General features: G+C 39.9%; 1 protein-coding gene across 1 annotated transcript in view; it reads left to right on the forward strand.

Annotated features, from left to right (window-relative positions):
• The first annotated feature begins 3578 nt into the window (after positions 1–3578).
• The window catches only part of MDFI (MyoD family inhibitor), a 56669-nt gene continuing 41830 nt past the window's right edge, over positions 3579–18417 (forward strand). Inside the window, exon 1 of the mRNA XM_015820556.1 lies at positions 3579–3683. Within this exon, the coding sequence (XP_015676042.1) occupies positions 3587–3683 (97 nt within the window). The 5' untranslated portion in view covers positions 3579–3586. The remainder of the gene's footprint in view (positions 3684–18417) is intronic.

The following is an 18417-nucleotide window of genomic DNA, read 5'->3' on the forward strand; positions in this document are numbered from 1 at the left end:
CTACCAAAGGACAGGCAATTTTCCCCTATGAGCCTGAGAAGATAAAGAAAGGAATTCAGTTCAAATATGTGATGTGAAGTCAATTCTTTCAAAAATTGCCTGCTCCAGCCAGCAGCACTAAAAAGGGGGAGAGGAAAGAACAGAAATGGGCATGTACCTTGAAAAATACATTAGTCACCTGGGGCTGACAAGTAAACAAACAAGAAAAAAATAGCCAGAGTGGCTGCATTGACATGTTTGGAGGGTGATTCATAGTCCCTGCTGCCTAGTAGTCAGAAAATCCAAGGCACACCCACAAGGACATACTTGCAACTAGCTGGGTATCACAAGTCAGATCAACTTCTTCATCAGTCAATGAACTCTTAAAAAAAAAAAGTGGCAGGATCTTTCTGATGGGTATCACAGGCCTCACTGCTATGCTTAATGAACATGAGCTCTATCAGAACTTCCTCTGCCTGTTCAACTCTTAAAAGAACCTGGTGGAGAACAGTGCAGCATTCTTCCCAGTTCTGAGTCCTCCAAAACTGTCAAACTACAACAGCAAAACTCCTAGTAAACCTGTCCAAGGACATTTTAATGCATGGCATCCGATTAAAGAAGGCCTCTGTAGGGAAAGCTACTAAATCTATTAAGAGTTGAGCTTGCCATTTGAGTTCTTTTGAGCCCTTTGAGCACTCAAGGTAAGTTTAATCGATTATATGGAATTATTGCTTACCATGACTTGAGAATTATACTTCTGAGGATTTTATTTATTACATTTATTTTGATCCCAATGGACTCCAGTTGGTATGCAAAGACAAGGACATTTTTTTACATTTTTCTAACTGAAGAACTTGACATTGGTTTGTACGAAATTTCATTATGTTATTTAGAGTCTACTTTAATTGATCTTTCTGAAGGTTGTTTTGTCTTCTAGAGTATTAGTTTAGGGCTCTGCACTATCCAGGTATGAGCATAGAATATAGAATATTCTACATTATTTTTGTTATTATTAGAAGTCCTGAATTAACAATCCTGGTACATTGTTCATTAGTTGCCTAGTGCACAGCAGCAAACATATAGACCAGTGGTTCTCAACCTGTGGGTCGGGACCCCATTTGGGGTCGATCGACCATTTCACGGGGGTCGCCAAGCAAGGCTGTCCGCCATTTTTTTTGTCCACCATTTTTTCCCCTTTTCCGGCGGGTGCCTTACTTCTCTTGGGCTGGGCCAGCTGGTGGTCGGCCTGCTCCGTCTCTGCCGCTTGCCAGCTACGCCTCGGCCGGTGCAGGGGGCGGAACCACGCATGCGCGGCGCTCCCGGGCAGGGAAAGTCCTCGACTTACGACCGGTTGGGTAGTCCTCGACTTACGACTGGTTGGGTAGTCCTCGACTTACGACCGGTTTAGTCCTCGACTTACGACCGGTTGGGGTCGCGGCATTAAAAATGTTGAGAACCACTGATATAGACGTTTAAGTGAAGTTATATACCTGTTAAAGAAGGAAAATAGGTTTGCTGGTTTGTTGGATGTATTAGTGAATTTTCTTTGGCAACAGTACAGAGCTGGTTTGCCTCTGCTTTATTTTGAGATGCTTTTTCAGCTTCCCAGTATAGCCTACAGCCCTGGGATTTCTGGGATTTGTGGACTCCTTTCTAACCAGGTGTGGTCTTGCTTAGCTTTTTAAGATCAGCAGCATACTAAAAGCACAGCATGTTGACTTCAGCTCTATAGATGCTGAATACAGTTCTGTGCCAACATCATCAGCACCATCATTTGTTTTATTAATAATAACCGAAGGACCACTATGATACTGAAGGCAAATGGCATTCTGCACTGAAGTAGGCCCTTTTCACACAGCAGGCAATCTTTCTCCAAGCTATATTATCAGAAGGCTACATTTAATCCCAATTACTATGAAATGTAAGATTAGTGCCATCACTGAGATGAAAGTTCCCCTATTGGTCATGGCCCAACTGGGTTTTCTCTGTAGCCAGTTGTAAATGTATCCATCTGAATGTAACTCAGCCTGTTTTTCAGTGTCAAAAGCACTATCCATAATGCAACATCCAGAAACAAAATATTAGCAACTGAAGATGTAATCCCAAAAGCTTTAGGTGCCTTTTGAACAGTGTAGTTCAGTGTTTCTCATACTTGGCAACTTTAAAATGTGTGGACTTCAACTCTCCAAATTCCCCAGTCCCTGTAGCTGAGGAATTCTAGGAGTTGAAGTTTACATATTGTAATGTAGACATGCTTGACAAACACTGGTAGTTAGTTCTTTATTTGGCAAGCATGAAATTTATTGCCTAGACATTTAAAAAAAAAATCCCATGATGTAAGGCAAAAAAAAAATTCCGTGAGTAAGGCACAGAAAGGATTTTGAAACACTTTCTTTTGAATTGGACCAATGCGAATATATCCTGGGTAACCTAAATTTAGTAAAGGGGCTTTCCCCCCGCCGTTCCCTTGGAATATTATTTTCCAGTTAAATCAAAAAATTTTATTTAACTCCAAAATAATTCTGCAATCTAATATTCATATTGCTTTTTGAAAAATAAGATGTAAGCACCATGACACGCTGCTTTGATTTTTTTTTTTTTTTTAGTTTGGAGATGTCATTTTGGCCACTCTATTTCCTGAAGTATAAATTGCCTCCATACTGTCTTGTCCCTTTTCTTTTTAACTGCTGAAGCAGGTTTGTGTGTGTGAGGGGGGGGGGGATAGGATGCGGGTGAGCGCATTTGTTTACTTTTAGTGCTTCAAAAGAAAAAAGGAGAACCAATTTTGTGCCAAGCTACTTATTATGGGTTCTATGTACTTCAAATATCTCATGCTCGAAGGAAACTGAGTAATCAAGACTGGATGCAATTTCCTGTTTTAAAAAAGAACCGATGGGAGGCAGAGCTTACAGGATAAGGGGGAAGAGGCTGAAACTTGCCCGTTTGCAACTAAACTTTCCAGAAAGAACAAGGCAGGCAAACTCCAGTGGTTGAACGCGTTTCCCCAGTTCTCGCTTTCTTTACTTCGGAAAACTTCGAGAAGCGCACAGGGAGAAAAGTTACACCCCTTACGAAGGGCAGGAGGCAACCGAGGGGTTTGCATCTTTTGTTTTCGGAGCTCTGTTTCAAGAGGGGTGACGGCGGGAGCCGTGGAGCGGAGCAGCGGGAGAGAACCGCACGTGGAGAAGGCGGCAAGATGACCGTCCGCTGGTGCAAGCGGGGCTGAAGACTCATCCCAAAGTAAGTCCCCTCCTCTTGCCCAGATGGGTTTTTTTTTTTTTGTTTGTTTGTTTGAGACGTCTGTCTTGGGAAGCGGGGCGGAGAGCGGTGGGCTCGCGGAGTCTCACCGCGGCGAAGAGGTGGCTGGAGGCGGCGTTTGCGTCGGGTTGGGCTTTCTTCGCGAGGGGGACGATCTGGGGAGCGAGAGATTTAGGAAGCCTGGGCTGGCGCGGGGCGGTTTCTCCAGCGAAGCGTCTGATTCATCCCCAGGGGTGAGCGTCTTGTGGGCCGGCCGGAGAGGGAGCGTCTTCAATGAACTTCGCTCTGTCTGCCTCTGTGTCTCTGCGGGCGGCGGCGACGGCGGCGGCGTCTCGCAGGGCTCCTTCCGATGTCCCAGGTGCGAAGCGACCTCCCGAGCCGTTCCACTGACTCGCCCGATGGAGACCCCCAAGGGGATTCGATGCTCATCCCAGCTCCCAGTACAGGTGAGTGGCCTTCCTTCCTTCCTTCCTTCCTTCCTTCCTTCCTTCCTTCCTTCCTTCCNCTTCCTTCCTTCCTTTCCTTCCCTCCCTCCCTCCTCCCTCCCTCCTTCCTTCCTTCCTTCCTTCCCTCCCTCCTTCCCTCCCTCCCTCCCTCCTTCCTTCCTTCCTTCCTTCCTTCGAGGACATACTCCTTCTCTCTGGGTCGGATTCTCAAATATTTTCAAGCAAAACACTGCAGAGAGAGGGAAGTGTCTCTTCCCCCTCCCTCGCCAAACTTTGCGTGTAGGCATGAAGTTTCACAAAGCTCCTTAATCCCGCGGCTGCTGGCTCCCTCACGTTGTGCTTTTTATACACATACCGACGCACCCACCCTGCCTGGGGCTACCGCTTCCCCCTCCCAAGACTCCATTTCCTAGGAAAGAAAAGGGGGCTGGGGCCGCCCTGGAGTTTCTCTGGAACGCCCCCTCCCCCGACGCCCCCCCCCCTTCTCTCAGCCTCAACTTTGCTCCTGGAAGCCTGCGGGCCACTTCCCTGGTCGAGCTCCGCCAGGGCTTGGTTCTGGGGGAGACCCTCGGAGAGGCGAAGGGGGGGGGGGTGCTGTGGGCAAAAGGCGGTCGCTTCCCCTTTGCCTTCTTCTCTCCCGAAAGGTCTCCTCGGGCGCCGTTGGCTTTGCAAGAAAAGTACGGCTCCTGCGGGCGCTGGGCTTGGCCAGTTTCGGGAATGGGGGGGTGGGGTGGAGTAGGGAATCCGATTTTTCTCCGGAGGTCTCCTGCCTTTAGGCACCGTCTCTTGCTGATTCTGGGCCAGCGCCTTTGGGGCCCTGGCCTGATTCTCTCCCTGCCCCGCCTCCCAGTCCTGAGTTTTTAAAAGTTGCTTGCTTGCACCCTCTCGCCCAAACTGGAGCCGGGGAAGAACGTCTCCCTTTGTTCCCTTTTAATTCTTTCAACAGATCTGGCTTCGAAGTGGGGCGGGGAAATCGGCTCGGTGCTCCAAAAGAGGAGGCTGCATTCCACCATCCATGCAGCAAGTTTCGGAGCCAAAATAGCTTTTGGGGTTTGGAAAGACACCACAGTACACAAGAAGCAAAAACCCCATTACCGAATTAACCATTTTCCTCGGTTTGCATAAAACACTTGGAATAACCACGTAGTAAGCTATCTACGGGGCTTCTCAATCATCCGGGTCACAGTTGTCTTAAAGGTGCTTTTTCGAAAGGCAACTGGGCTATGTTTTTTTTTTTCTTAAGGAGGAAGACCTTTCTCTTCTCATCCAAGAAGCTTCATCAGTTCTGACTCTAATGAACGGATGAAGCCTCTTGGATGAGAAGCGTAAGGTCTTCCTCAAGAAAAAAAAACATAGTCCAATTGCCTTTTGAAAAAGCACTTTTGAGACGATCAAGTCAGCTAGGTTCAGACAGCAAGCTAAGTCTGAAAAACTCTAACCAATGTATAATTTGTTGCATGAATGCTTCTGCTGGGTCTACACGTGTCCTGGTTAAAGTTGTAGCGCGAACAGAGTGGAACAGCCACTTCACACACAAGTGGAAAGGGGCAGATTGAGAGAATGAAGGCTGAATTTCGGTTCTGAATGGACAGCTATTGTGCTATGCAACAATCAAGTCACAAGTCTTAGTGTGAATGATTTCCCAAATTTTAACACTCTGAACTATCTCCAATATAAGTTTGTGAATATTTTTAAAAGCACACCTGGGAATTCTTCCTCTCTCTAGTCCAGGGGTAGGCAACCTTGGCTCTTTTATGACTCATGGACTTCAATTCCCAGAATTCCTGAGCCAGCATGGCTGGCTCAGGAATTCTGGGAGTTGAAGTCCATGAGTCATAAAAGAGCCAAGGTTGCCTACCCCTGCTCTAGTCTATGATGAAGTTGTAGCTTTCCAGAAGTGCCTGAACTGCAACTTCCTGTAGCCTAGAGAACTCCACATCCCTACTTGAATCAAAACGTTATCGTTTATATTACTATATAACTAAGAAATATTAGAAAATAGAGAAAGGAACTGGAGGCAGATTTAAACAAAAAGATTAGCTATGTTTGCACTGTAGGATGAGCTATAAACTTCAGCAAGCACACATAAATATCATTTTTATTCCATCAGTTACCATTCTTTAACTGAGGCTTTAGATTTACCGTGCTATTTTAACTCTTATATTCTAAATTAGGACAAACCAAAAATACAGAAATTGAATTAAATAGCTACAAGACTGGGACTATTTACAGTCTGAGCTGTCCGGTTAAACTAAAATTTTAGTTTTTTGCACAGATTGGAGGTGTGCTGATACACAGGGTGCATGCATATATATAGGTATGTGTGAATAGATACTGTAGTCACCTCTGAGTGGATGGGATACAGGCAATAACATGTTGGCTTGCAAGTGTTCTCCAGACTAGTGATCTTAGCTTTCATACAGTAGTGTGAGCCTATTTGAGGGGAAAAAAACTGGGCTTTGGTTGTGCTTGTGACACTGGCCAAAATGTGCCAGAAGTGGCTAGTAATCTCTTTATCATTAGCAGAGATTGTTGTAGTGGAGTTGTGGTAATCTTAGTAACCTAGTCTTATCTCTTCGCTAATATATTTAAAAGAAATTATGTAAAAGTCTCTATTGATCAAAACCATGATGGGAAGGTTAATATTGGTGGGCCCTTCTGGTGGACATGGCATATGGAAGATTGCAACTTCAGATGTAAGAGGAACTAAGTGGAAAGAAAAACCATGAATTAACAATGAAAGGAATAAAAATAAATTATGCTGTCTGGCTATGAAACTACAAGAAAGGGAAAGGATTTACTAGACCTGAATGGAGATAGTCTGATCTTAAGGCATGGACTTGATGAATACATGCTTGTGTAGGTTAATTATGAATAAAAGAGTTGAAATGTTGCAGGATTCAATCTGGGTCGGTCGCTGGGACCAGAGGTTTGGTTTTCTGAGCTTTTGGACTCATTTTGGAGACCATTCTCTGGGAACATCTACAAGTTTTTGGTTTGTAGAGAAATGTCTTTTTAAAACTATGTTTTTTTATTTTTTATTATCATGCCCTGTCATGCACAAGCAACACACCCACATTTTAGGGTTAAAACCTGCTCCTTTATTACAGTCTATTGTATAGGAATCTCACCAGATTGTCAGCCTCAGCCTGGGAACAGATAAATAAAGCTTTATCAAGCTTAAGGGTTCCAGAAGAGCACAGTATATTCCTGCAGCACGGAAATTATATTCAGCTAAGGCTCGCACACAATCACCCTTTGGTGCTCAGCTGGGGCCTTACTCCTCTTTTACTCCTCTGCAAAAGGTGCAGTCCAAATTCCTAAGAGCCATATTTTAGGTAGTCCGCTGCATCCCAAATATAGTAGTAAGGAGGGAGGGAGGACTAGCCTAAATCAAAACAGGTACATGGATTTACATTTTTGCCCATTGGATTAAAACTATTCTTTTTCCCTATGTGTTTGAGTTCTCTCCTTATAGAAGACAATTTCAGATCAGTATGGTTCAGCACCTTCTCACAAAAACTCCAGTATCTTGGTTTCCTCAGGGAAGTGCTTCTAATGATGGGGGTATGAGTGTGCACTTAGCCCACTTAACAATGTAATAAAGATCTGGAAATCCAAGAAGATCGGGCTTTTCCCAAGAATGCTTTGTTGAGCAGTCAAACTCCCCCCTTTTAAAGCAGCAAGATATTTATATCAAATAACCGTCCCAAAAATTCGAAGGGCATTAATCTTAGCACACTGCAACGCACTTCCCCACAGCAGTTTTGGAGGGCCAATACAAAAGAACACCGTATGAGCTGAGATTGTGCCCCTGTGGACAAGGGGCCATTGGAATTGTAACTCATGTCCTGCTGTACTGCATTTTCACTGACTCAATTTATAACACCTTACCTAATAAAATATCCGGGAAATACTGATCTTTTATATGTGTAACTACTGATATAAGATCAGTATGAAGTAGCTTCGCTGAATGTGGCCAAATTCTGCTATGCTGTATGTAAAATTAGACAAACTTTAACGGCCCACTGTTAATCTACCACCAATCACAATATATTATTCTATCTTTTTTTATTTTTTTAACTATTGTTATTGTTTTAATGCTTTTATTTGCTGGTCTGTGAGCATAATAGATTAATTGATGGAGCTTATAGTATGGGGGGGGTCAGTTCTGGATTTCTTGCAGCTGTAGAAGGATGGTGGGTACTTTTGAGTTTGCGGCCTCCCCCCCTGCTATGATTCCCAACATGCCTTTATTATTTTTTTAAATAACTCAAGGCATCAAATATATGTAATACTCCTTATCCTATTCTCTTCACAACAACCACCCTGCGAGGTGGGTTGGGTTGAGAGACAGTGACTGGCCCAAGGTCATCCAGCTGGCTATCATGTCTAAGGCAGGGCTAGAACTAACAGTCTCCTGGTTGCTGACTTATATTTACTGTTGACAATTTAAATAGACTGTGCAAGATTATGAATACTTACGTTTTTCGATCTGACCCTAAGGCTTCAGTTGTAAACATAGATAGTAGAGAATAAAATGTCAAGCATCAGGAAAATCAGATCCAGCCAGTTCAAATAAGTATATTTATTGCAAGCTTATTGTCTCTACAGGAATCTGAATTACTAAAGGTTAAAGCAAATTGGTGGTAGATAAGAGTCAAAGGAATTCAAGGTGGGTTGGATTTAGATCTCTTGTGGGTGTGAAGGGACTCCCTCCCTTGGGCTCAGCCTGATATTGAAGAGGGAAGGGTGAGTAACAATGTTTGGAAACTGATCAAAGAGAGAAGCAACCTGGAATTAAGGAGAAACTTCCTGACAATGAAGACAATTAACCAGTGGAACAGCTTGCCTCCAGAAATGGTGGGCGCTCCATCACTGGAGGTTTTTAAGAAGAGACTAGACAGTCACTTGTCTGAGATGGTATAGGTTCTCCTGCTTGAGCAGGGAGCTGGACTAGAGGACCTCCAAGGTCCCTTCCAGCTCTACTCTATTCTATTCTCTATTTTAAAAAAATACTGGGAAGAGCTAGATATAGGATGAAGTGTACTATACATCTCTTTTAGAAAATATGTGCTATTGAATTTACTTGGGTTTATTTTGGAAAAATATATTTAGAATTTTATTATAAAAAATGTTGCTTGTAAGTGCTCAAAGCCCTTTTCTGCAGTCCCCAGGGCCTCACAAAATCATGTCTCCATAATTTGGCTAGAAACTCCTGGCAAACAGAGGGACAACTTCTTGCCTATTTTTACAGAAAATAAACCTCCGTCTGCAATTCTGCCAAAACAGACGAACACACACACACCCAGAAGTCACTATTTGCATGATGTCATGATATACCGTAATCAATTTGCCTACTGTTATCCTCAACCTGGCTACCTCTTCCATTAAATAAAATATAGATTCTGAATTATAAAAAGAATGGCCAGCCCTACTGTAAGAGTTCTTCTGGTTGATTTCTATATAATTTACACTTTTGTGAAATAGTATAGGGGATCCAATTCTTTATCCCCATGAGAAGTGCAGCAATCAGATTTTTCTGCAAACTATTATTGTACTGTGAGTGCCACCTCATAGAAGCATGTGCTGCATTCTCTCTACAGTAATTATCTCCTTCTGGGTGGACTTAATGCTGTAAGTATTGTCTTTCTGGATTACCCAAGGAATTAATCATCAACATAATCTGAGAGATATTTATTAAGAAATAACTCTCTTTGAGTTCAATGGAACTTACTCCCTGATGCATCTAAGATAGAAATCAAAGGCTAGCATTTTATTTTAAAAGGTGGCTCATATTATGCCATAGGAAAAGTGAACATTAGGAAAAAATGGTTATACTCTGTTGTATGTTACAAATCTCTGATAATGAAAGCATATTTCCTCTACCTATGGACAGTCTGTTTTGGCTGTCTCAAGTTGATTTGTGCAAATAGGTTAATGAGTACAAGATAAAATCATGGAGATGTATTCAAGAATATTCAGTTTGCTAGTTCATGTATATTCCCTGTGTAGATGTATCTTAAATTTTGGTGCTGCCTTTATAGATCCTACTTGCTTCAACATACAAGACTTATCTTCATCATCCACAAGGAATGAATGTGGAGTAATTAAGCAGTGGAGGATATATCCTGTAATGTATTTTGCATCAGTCTAACAAACTTAGCAGTGGTTAATTTTGCCTTAATTGCCAATGAAGAGTTCTTTAAAAAAACTTCAGTGAAGAAATGCAGATTGTTTATGTTGTTTTATTTCAGATCCTATTGCAAATGTAAATCCTATACCAATCAGAAAACTGACTCCCACTTCTGCCACTGCATGAGTGCATGTTGACATAACCACTGCTAAGTTTGTTAGACTATTGCAAAAGATATTTTGCTGCTCACCTGTATTTGCATCATTCAAGAATTCTGATTTCAGAAAACAAAGCAAGGATTGACTAGACCTGTAGGTACACTTTAGAAATGTTTAGCTGACTGAGGAGCTACAGTCTTCAAAGAGAACTGATAGCTAATTAAATACTAGTTCTTCTTAAGTAGAGATGTCTCAGCAAGTCATTGCTCTACTATCAGACTAGAGTATGTTATCCTGCCCTCTTAATCTTGTATCCCAATTCCTTACTCTCTTTGTAAAATAAATACAAAGCTAGTATGTCCTGCTCATATAGTAGGATGGCATCAAGCTCCTTATTTTGTTAGATATTTGAGGTCTTGTACCAGGTCTCATGATATGCATCCATCTTACAGAAATTACAGGAGCTGTGAGGTTTGGCAAGCCAGATATCCCTTCCAGGGACTTCACAGATCACATGCTACCACACAATGAAATGTTATTCTTTATGCAGTAGCAGTCATAGTTTGAAATGAAAGTTCCTTATTTGAAGGAAAGTTAAAGAATGCAACAAAAAAACCTGGAATTTAGCATGATGGTAAGCTTTGTCATGGCATCATTTTATCATTCAGAGGCTTAAACTGACCCATGAGCAAATCTTCAGCATTGTCAGATTCTGGGAGAGAGGTTCATGGATGACTTATAACTCCTAGATCAAAAACCTTGACACTTTCAAGGTGATATGTCTATTGCAGTCTCAATGATATTTCCTTGAAATGTAGTTTTGACCCAGGCAATAATAGATTTGATTAAAAGGTAGCTCTGCCAGCCTCCTAAACAACTAGTGACCCAAATTATTCAGGTAGTTCAGATATAAAGTTTAACCATATCAACAAAGAAGATTAGAAGCATTTGCTTTCCTATTTAAATAATCATCAGCAAGTATAAGCAGTGAGAGAATCAATACATAGGACTGCAGTATAGGAAACAGAGCCACAGATTAAGGTTAATGAGGCCATGAATGATGTCCTCATTTTCTCTGGTCCTTCCACTTCATTATAAAAATCCTAGCTTCTCACAAGATGGAGTTCTATATTACATCAAAACCAACAGACCTTAGATTAATACTTGTAATGGAATGTGTGGATGACCTTGGGGAATGAGGGAAAGAGATATGGCCTAAGAAACAATTAGAAGAGAGAAGCAGGAGCCCTCAGTGGCTTAACAGAGAGAGAAAAAAGTCTTAGGAAGGACTTGCCCTAATTGATGAGGTTAAAAGTAGTGGTGGGAAGTTTGCACTTTCCGACTTGCAAGATTATGTTAATGTAGCCTTAGAATAAAGTAGAATTAGCTCATCTAGTTGTGTTTCCTATCTGGTTTACTTGGGAGGGCTGACTAGTATTGCCAGGATTTTTGTCCTGAAGTGGGGAAGTGAAGAAAAGAGCACTTATTTTCCATGCTATAATTAATGAAGTCATAAGCATGAATGCCAATCTGGGCCACTAATTAGAGAAGAATTGTTGGCCATTAGGCTCCTTAGAGGTTTGTTTTGTTTTGTTTTTTGATAATCATTGGCTTTCACAAAAGCAGAAAAAGTGGAGGATCTCAACTAAGCTCAGTAGCAAATTCACTGAATACATTCTTGCCCTCCTCCTCCTCCTCCTCCTTCTCCTCCTCTCTGAAATAAGAAAAAGGGCCATTTATTTTATGTGTTGACCTGGAGTAAAAATGAGAACACAGTCACTTAAAATAGATGCAGTAGAAGAAATGGTTACTTCACAAGCAAATGTGAAAACAAAGCTCAACAAATGGTGGCAGTTCTAACATGAGTGTCCCTTGCTCTCCTTTTTTCCTGTCACTCACCTTTCTATAATCAAAATTCTGTTTGGCTTTATGATTTACACAGAATTGTATGAGATGTACATGTATTCCTAGAATTTTATTTTTCTGCTCTCTTGCTCCTGCCTTCCTGTTTTGCAGTTAGAACCAGTAGCGTTGTGGTATTTTTTTTCTGATTAGGAAAAAAACACAATGGCAGCACTAAGTTGTCACAGACATACAGTGCAGCTTTCTAACCAAACCCAACTAGTTTGCCCTGAGGTATAATGTGTTTCTTAAAAGCCATTCTTTATCCAGATCCTGGTTTAGCTGTGTTGTCCAGGCCCTCAAGTGCTTCCAAACAATGCATCTCTCACAAAATACTGGGGCTTTGCTCAGAGTTAAGCCTGTTGAGCCAAGCAGAGATTTATCTGGCCTCCAGTCCATCCATTGTTCTGCCTGAATATTAAGCCTTTTTAAAATGGTGACCTTCGTGACATAAGAAAGCCATAATTTTACATGTCAGTTTCTTTGTTTAAATCTGCCTAATATTTAGGGCCTCACAATCTGGATATTGCAACAAGTAAAATGAGAACATTTAAGTATAGCAAATGAGAATCTGAGTTGATTCTTTTCCTCAGAGATCAGTTCTATTCTTGTTATGGTGTGATATGTTTTCTTTTCTTCTAAATATGGAACCTTCCAGACAGCATCTGGCTGAAGGTGTTGTGCCAATGCAAACAGGGTCTTTATCCCTTTGCTGGAAGAGATTTGTACTGCAACTATTGGCACCAGATGTGGACTGAGGAAGAGGCAGAAAGCGACATCTATGCAAAAAGTTTGATTATAGAACATTGCAAGAACCACAGTGGTGGAATAAGGAGGGACTATATAATTCTATAATAGAGCAGATAGGATGATCATCTGTGATTTTGGGGGGAAACTGTTAACAATATTGTATCACATAGCATATTCATCTGACTTAGTTTACAGTCTGCTCTTATTTCGATCTGCTCATTTAAAATACCAAATGGGAAAAAAAATCAATATAAGTTGTATAGCTATTGAAACCTATTTAAATTATACCTGGTAGCAATATCTTAATAACAGAAGTGTAGGCAATATTGCCTCTGAAGTCAAATGACTAGGGCAATACCCTTCAAACTTGCAACTTTAAGATGTGTGGAAATGTTGGCTGGGGAATTCTGGGAACTGAAGTGAACACATCTTAAAAGTTGCCAAGTTTGAAAAACACTGGACTAAGGCATGCTCTCTTCAGTTCTGCTTTGAAGAGGTAATGTGTAACTCTTTTGGGTGGGGGAACTTCTACAGAATACTTTATATTTAAAGCCAAAAAATGCTTTGGAATACATAGGTGTATATACATATCACTTAACTACAACTCCTAAAGTTTAATTTCTCAGTTCCTGAGATTGTGCAGTTACAGACAGCAATTGTACAATCTTGAGAAAAGATGCAGCTGTTTTAAGGAAATGAAGATAGGTACTATGTGGGTGCCCTTAAAATTCAGTGCATTTGTTTTGCCTTCAAATCCAAAAGATTTCACTACCCTACAGTTTGATTTTTTTTCCAGAGGAAATGTCTTTTATTTATTTATTTAAAACATTTACATATCTGCCCATTTTATATCAGGCTCAGGGTGTCTCCCAAAGAATGATTATTGTTAGATGTAAATATCCTGAAATGTTTATCCTTTTAAGGTTTTTGAAATATTATGTTAATTCCCTGCTTAACACACTTCTGATTTTAAGGGTTTATTGCTTTCAGTTTTTATTGTTTTATGAGATATTTTTTATTTTAAAATATCTTGGGAGTTGTCTTCAGAATCAAAAGTAGAGCATGAGTTCTTTAAACTAAATATTTATGGTTCTGATTTTAGTTAAATCTGTATGTGCTTTAATTGGAGACTTGCTTATTGCAGTTTGTGTTTTAAATCCTGGGGGAAAGATGCTTTAATCAGTAATGTACTAAAGCAGGGATCTTCAAACTTGGCCCTTTTATGACTTGTGGACTTCAACTCCCAGAATTCCTCATCCAGGCATGTGGAATTAGGAATTCTGAGAGTTGAAGTCCACAAGTCATCAAAGGGCCAAGTTTGAAGACCCCTGTACTAAAGTATCTGAACATCTTAGGGAAGATTAAGCAATTGTAACACTTACTTACATACTTCATGAATCTCTGCATGTCTTCATGTATGCCAGGCAAATTAAATTTTATATAAAAACCTTGAATTTAATTGACTCACTATTGTGGACCAGATGTTTCCGTTTTTCTGGACAGCTGCAGATTTAAGCACCCCAATAAAGTCTATAGCCTGGATTTGACTTATAGATTACACACATCCAAAGGAAACCATGAAAAACAACTCACAACCACTATTCAACATAAAGTCACTTATTTTTCTCCAATCTCATCACTAACAGCTTCTACACAAGTATTCTAAAACTACTCCAGACCTTGGTAATCTCACACAGTCAAATACATTCAGGATCTGAGCTGGTTCATTTCTGACTCATCTGCAAAGACTTTGAGATCACATCAAAACTATTACTGTCCTTGGTGGGAACTCTTGTCACTTTCTGCCTCCCATTTCCTGGACTCAATTAATTGTCATTCCCCTGTCTCAGAAAGGTTTATCTTTAGAGCAAATCTGCTAAATATTTAGTTCAAGAATCTTGATTGGAGATGGTGGGTGGGCGGGTGGAGCATCAGTTTGGCAGCAGCCAGCTGGTCTTCTATGAAAAGAAGATGAAAACAGACAGAATCCTAGTCAGTTTCACTTCTGCTCCCTTTCCTCAAAAAGAAAACCAGAGAAACTGAGAGTTGGTCAACATACAAGTTTAATAATAATAAATCCAATATAGAAAAATATATACCAGAAAAGATAAAGACCACAGGATGTCACTGATCTGTTCTATTTCTAAGTTAGAGGAAATTCTTATGGACAGGTTAGGTTTATAACCTGTAAGCCGTCCAGGATCAACTTGCAGGGGAGATGGGTGGCATAAAAATTTAATAAATAAATAAATAATGTAACAAGGATCCATGTTGCTCAAAAATCATTATAACAAAATTGTATAAAAATAGAAACAATAAGTTAAACAGTCAAATTAAAAGTAATCTTATGCAACAATTCTACCTAAATGTTTATTTATCCTTTCAGCGATAGCAATTTCTCCTGAAACAGATTTTCCTCTGTCTCAATTTCTCCTTGATTTTTATCCAGATACTTACAGTTTCCAGTCATTTAATTCTGAGGCTGCTGTGAAGATGGAAGATGTTTCTTTTCTCTTGTCAGCCAAGTTCCATCTGGGTTTTAGAAAGACACCAGTTTTCTCTCTAATAACAAGGGAGGGTTTGGGGTGATATGATGTTGCATGTGACCCAGAGGATACACAACTGCCCTTATGCAGATGAAAATTCCATTTTTGAAATGAATTTATATGTGGATTGAAACTCACCCATTTGGCTGTCAATGAATAAGTAGAGGAGTGCTTGCCTGTCCATTTACTACACACCTCACCTCATTTTGTCTGGGCTATGTCACACATATCAATGGCTGATGATGATGATGATGATGATGATGATGATTATTATTATTATTATTATTATTATTATTATTATTATTGCTTTCTAAATGTATAACTTGCATATTCAGTTTACTGATGTTTCCAGAGTGGCTTGCCCAGAAATAAAACATAGGCTGATATAACTGAATATAATTACAACTCTCACCAAAAGCAACACAAAAACATTGTGAAAGAAAACACAAACTTTTCTGCAGTTAAATGATTGCAGCAACCCTAGAATAAAAGCACTGGAACAATGTTGAAATAGGCAAACCCCTCAGGGAGCAGAGTTTTAAAGAGACAGAATGCTATCCCCTTCCCTCGAGCCTCTGATTAAATTTCATTAAACCGAAGGACTTGGGGCTTATTCAAGAGATTTTGCTGTCCAAGCGAAAGAGCAAGATGGCTTCTTCATTATCCATTCTGGCTGGATTAACATCTGATTTTTTAAAAACATTCTGCAGATGAGATAGCTTACTCCACTCACCCAATAGTAACAGGCTAGTCAATGAAAGTTAGCAAGAAAGTAACCAAGTCCACCACATCCAAACACAACCCAAGGGAGGGATTTATACCCAGGTTTCCTTAAAAAGCCAATTTTTAATGCCCATGTCCCAAATTATAATATAGCAGAAGTCAAGATTTGGCAAGAATTACCTCAATCACGTATCCGTTAATTGTTTGTGTCAATATATCACTACAGAGTAGACAATCAGTTGTAAGCAGGTTAAAAAAAAACCTGGATGTATCATATCTATCAGTTCCATCTCAAGCCGATTTTCAGGAGGCAGTGATCTCATTTTCTAGCTTCATTGCAACTTGTGAAATATCTACATATGTTTAAAATAATAATACACTGAGGAAAGGGGGAAAAGAACAATAAGCTGCCTTTTGCCCTTTTCAAAGGTTCCAATTTTAAAGCAAAACAAACAAATCCCTCTTCTGGGATCTGCTCTCTACTGCTTAAGCATTGCATTCTTGCACTTACTCTTAATTGGATTTCCTTTGAAATTGCCTAACTAGATTCTATTAGTTGCAGAAACCAAACAGTATTCCATTTGGGTATTCTTGAGTTTCATATTCTCATTTCTCATTCTTTCTCAGAATTGTAAAATCACATGCACGCCAAGCTTTCCATCCATAGACTCCCTCACCTGATCTAGGTTGATCGGTCTGAACCAAATATTATGCATGAAATGCTATAAAATGGATGATGCAAAAAGCAAGTAAAGAAACATTTTACAAAACATTAAAGGTACAATCCCTAAAATGGGATTATCATTAAGCAATCAAACATATCGTTGACAGTAGCTAACCAAAGACCATCTAGTGCATGGGTGTCAACCTCGCCACATCACGTGACGTGTCGCAACGTATCGTGACTCTTTTTGCATTGCCGGCAATGGAGTAGGCGCGGCTTCGGTATGATGAAACCGGCCCACGGGCCGGCAGTTTGACACCCCTGATCTAGTGACTTACAGAATACAGAATAATAGAGTTGGAGGGGATCTTGGAGGTCTTCTAGTCCAACTTCCTCCTTGATCAGGGGACCCTATGGCTGTCCAATCTCTTCTTAAAAACCTCTGGTGATGGAGCACCAACTTCTGGAGGAAAGTTGTTCCACAGATTAATTGTTCTTACTGATAGGAAATTTCTCCTTATCTTCATTGCTCTTTTCTGCACTCTTTCTAGAGTCAACATCTTTTTTGTATTGTGATGACCAAAACTGATCTTACCAGTGAAGATCCTATCTAAAATAGGAAATTTCCAGATTTGCAGCTCTACATTACAGTTGTTGTCACTATGTTGCATAATTTTTCATTGGCTGAAATAAAACTAATAAAACATGCAATGCAGAATTTTGAGATCAGGACTTGACTGTCTGTACAAAATATAGCATGGGGAGAAGTTAATTTACATTATCTCTTGAACAAATTAATTATTCTTGAGCCTAAATTATGCCATCTTGAAACAAGGCTATATATCTATTCCATCTTCTTAACCATTTATGATCTCTTGTCACCTTTCTCAACCTCATGCTGTCTGTAATGATAGGAATTATAGTCCATCACATCTGGACAACACCAAGTTAGGAAAGATTGATCCATTCCCTTCTAAGAATGGAAGCACACCATTAGGTATAATAACACAAGAGTTTTCACNGTTTTCACAATGTTTGCTTGATATAATTTTTAGATATCTAATACAAATCTATAATAGATATCTAATTATGATATATCTATATCCATATAATCCTATTAGATATATCTATATCCATATAATCCTATTATTAACTCTCAAATGGTCAGAAAGATTTATATTTATATATAAATATAAATCTTTATATTATTTATATTAAAATTATTTTAACATTTTTCGAGAAGGAGCTGGAAAGACTCCAAAGAAAAGATTCTGAACTTCTAAATGTTAGAATAAAAAAAAAGACTGATTGATTACAATAGTTCTTAGGTTTTTGACCTTGGATTTGTAGGGTTGGAAAAGAACAAATAAGTGATCTTTTCAGATAATACATTCAGTTATCTGTAGCAGCATGCTGACTGGGGATATAATGGAAGCTGCAGCTGAAATAGCTACCACCCCAAATAAAAGTGTCCCTCACTCCAGCCAATGTAGTCATGCTATATTCATTAATGGGAGTGACAATCTAGCTAGCACATCTGGGAAAAGCCAGATCAAGGAGGACTGCTATAGAATCTGACTATGCAGATGTTGCTGTTGCCCTGAAAGTATGGGTAGTGGGAGGGGAGAATGGTGCTGATTTCAAAGCAAAACTATTTTATCCTCTTGGAAGATGTAAGAAATTGCAGAAGAATTTAAAAGCAGTTGCACTTTATCCATTATTACAAAGGAAGAAAATGGAAGCACTGTTGACCCTTGACCAGTTCTTTACAACCTACTCTTGGGTAATATGACTTTTTCTTCATAATCCTTAAGGATTGCTCAAAGCACCTGGAACATGTTTTTACCAACCCAGT

This window comes from Protobothrops mucrosquamatus, unplaced genomic scaffold (assembly GCF_001527695.2).
Source record: "Protobothrops mucrosquamatus isolate PMUCROS unplaced genomic scaffold, P.Mucros_1.0 scaffold1144, whole genome shotgun sequence".
In the NCBI taxonomy this organism is placed as follows: Eukaryota; Metazoa; Chordata; class Lepidosauria; order Squamata; family Viperidae; genus Protobothrops; species Protobothrops mucrosquamatus.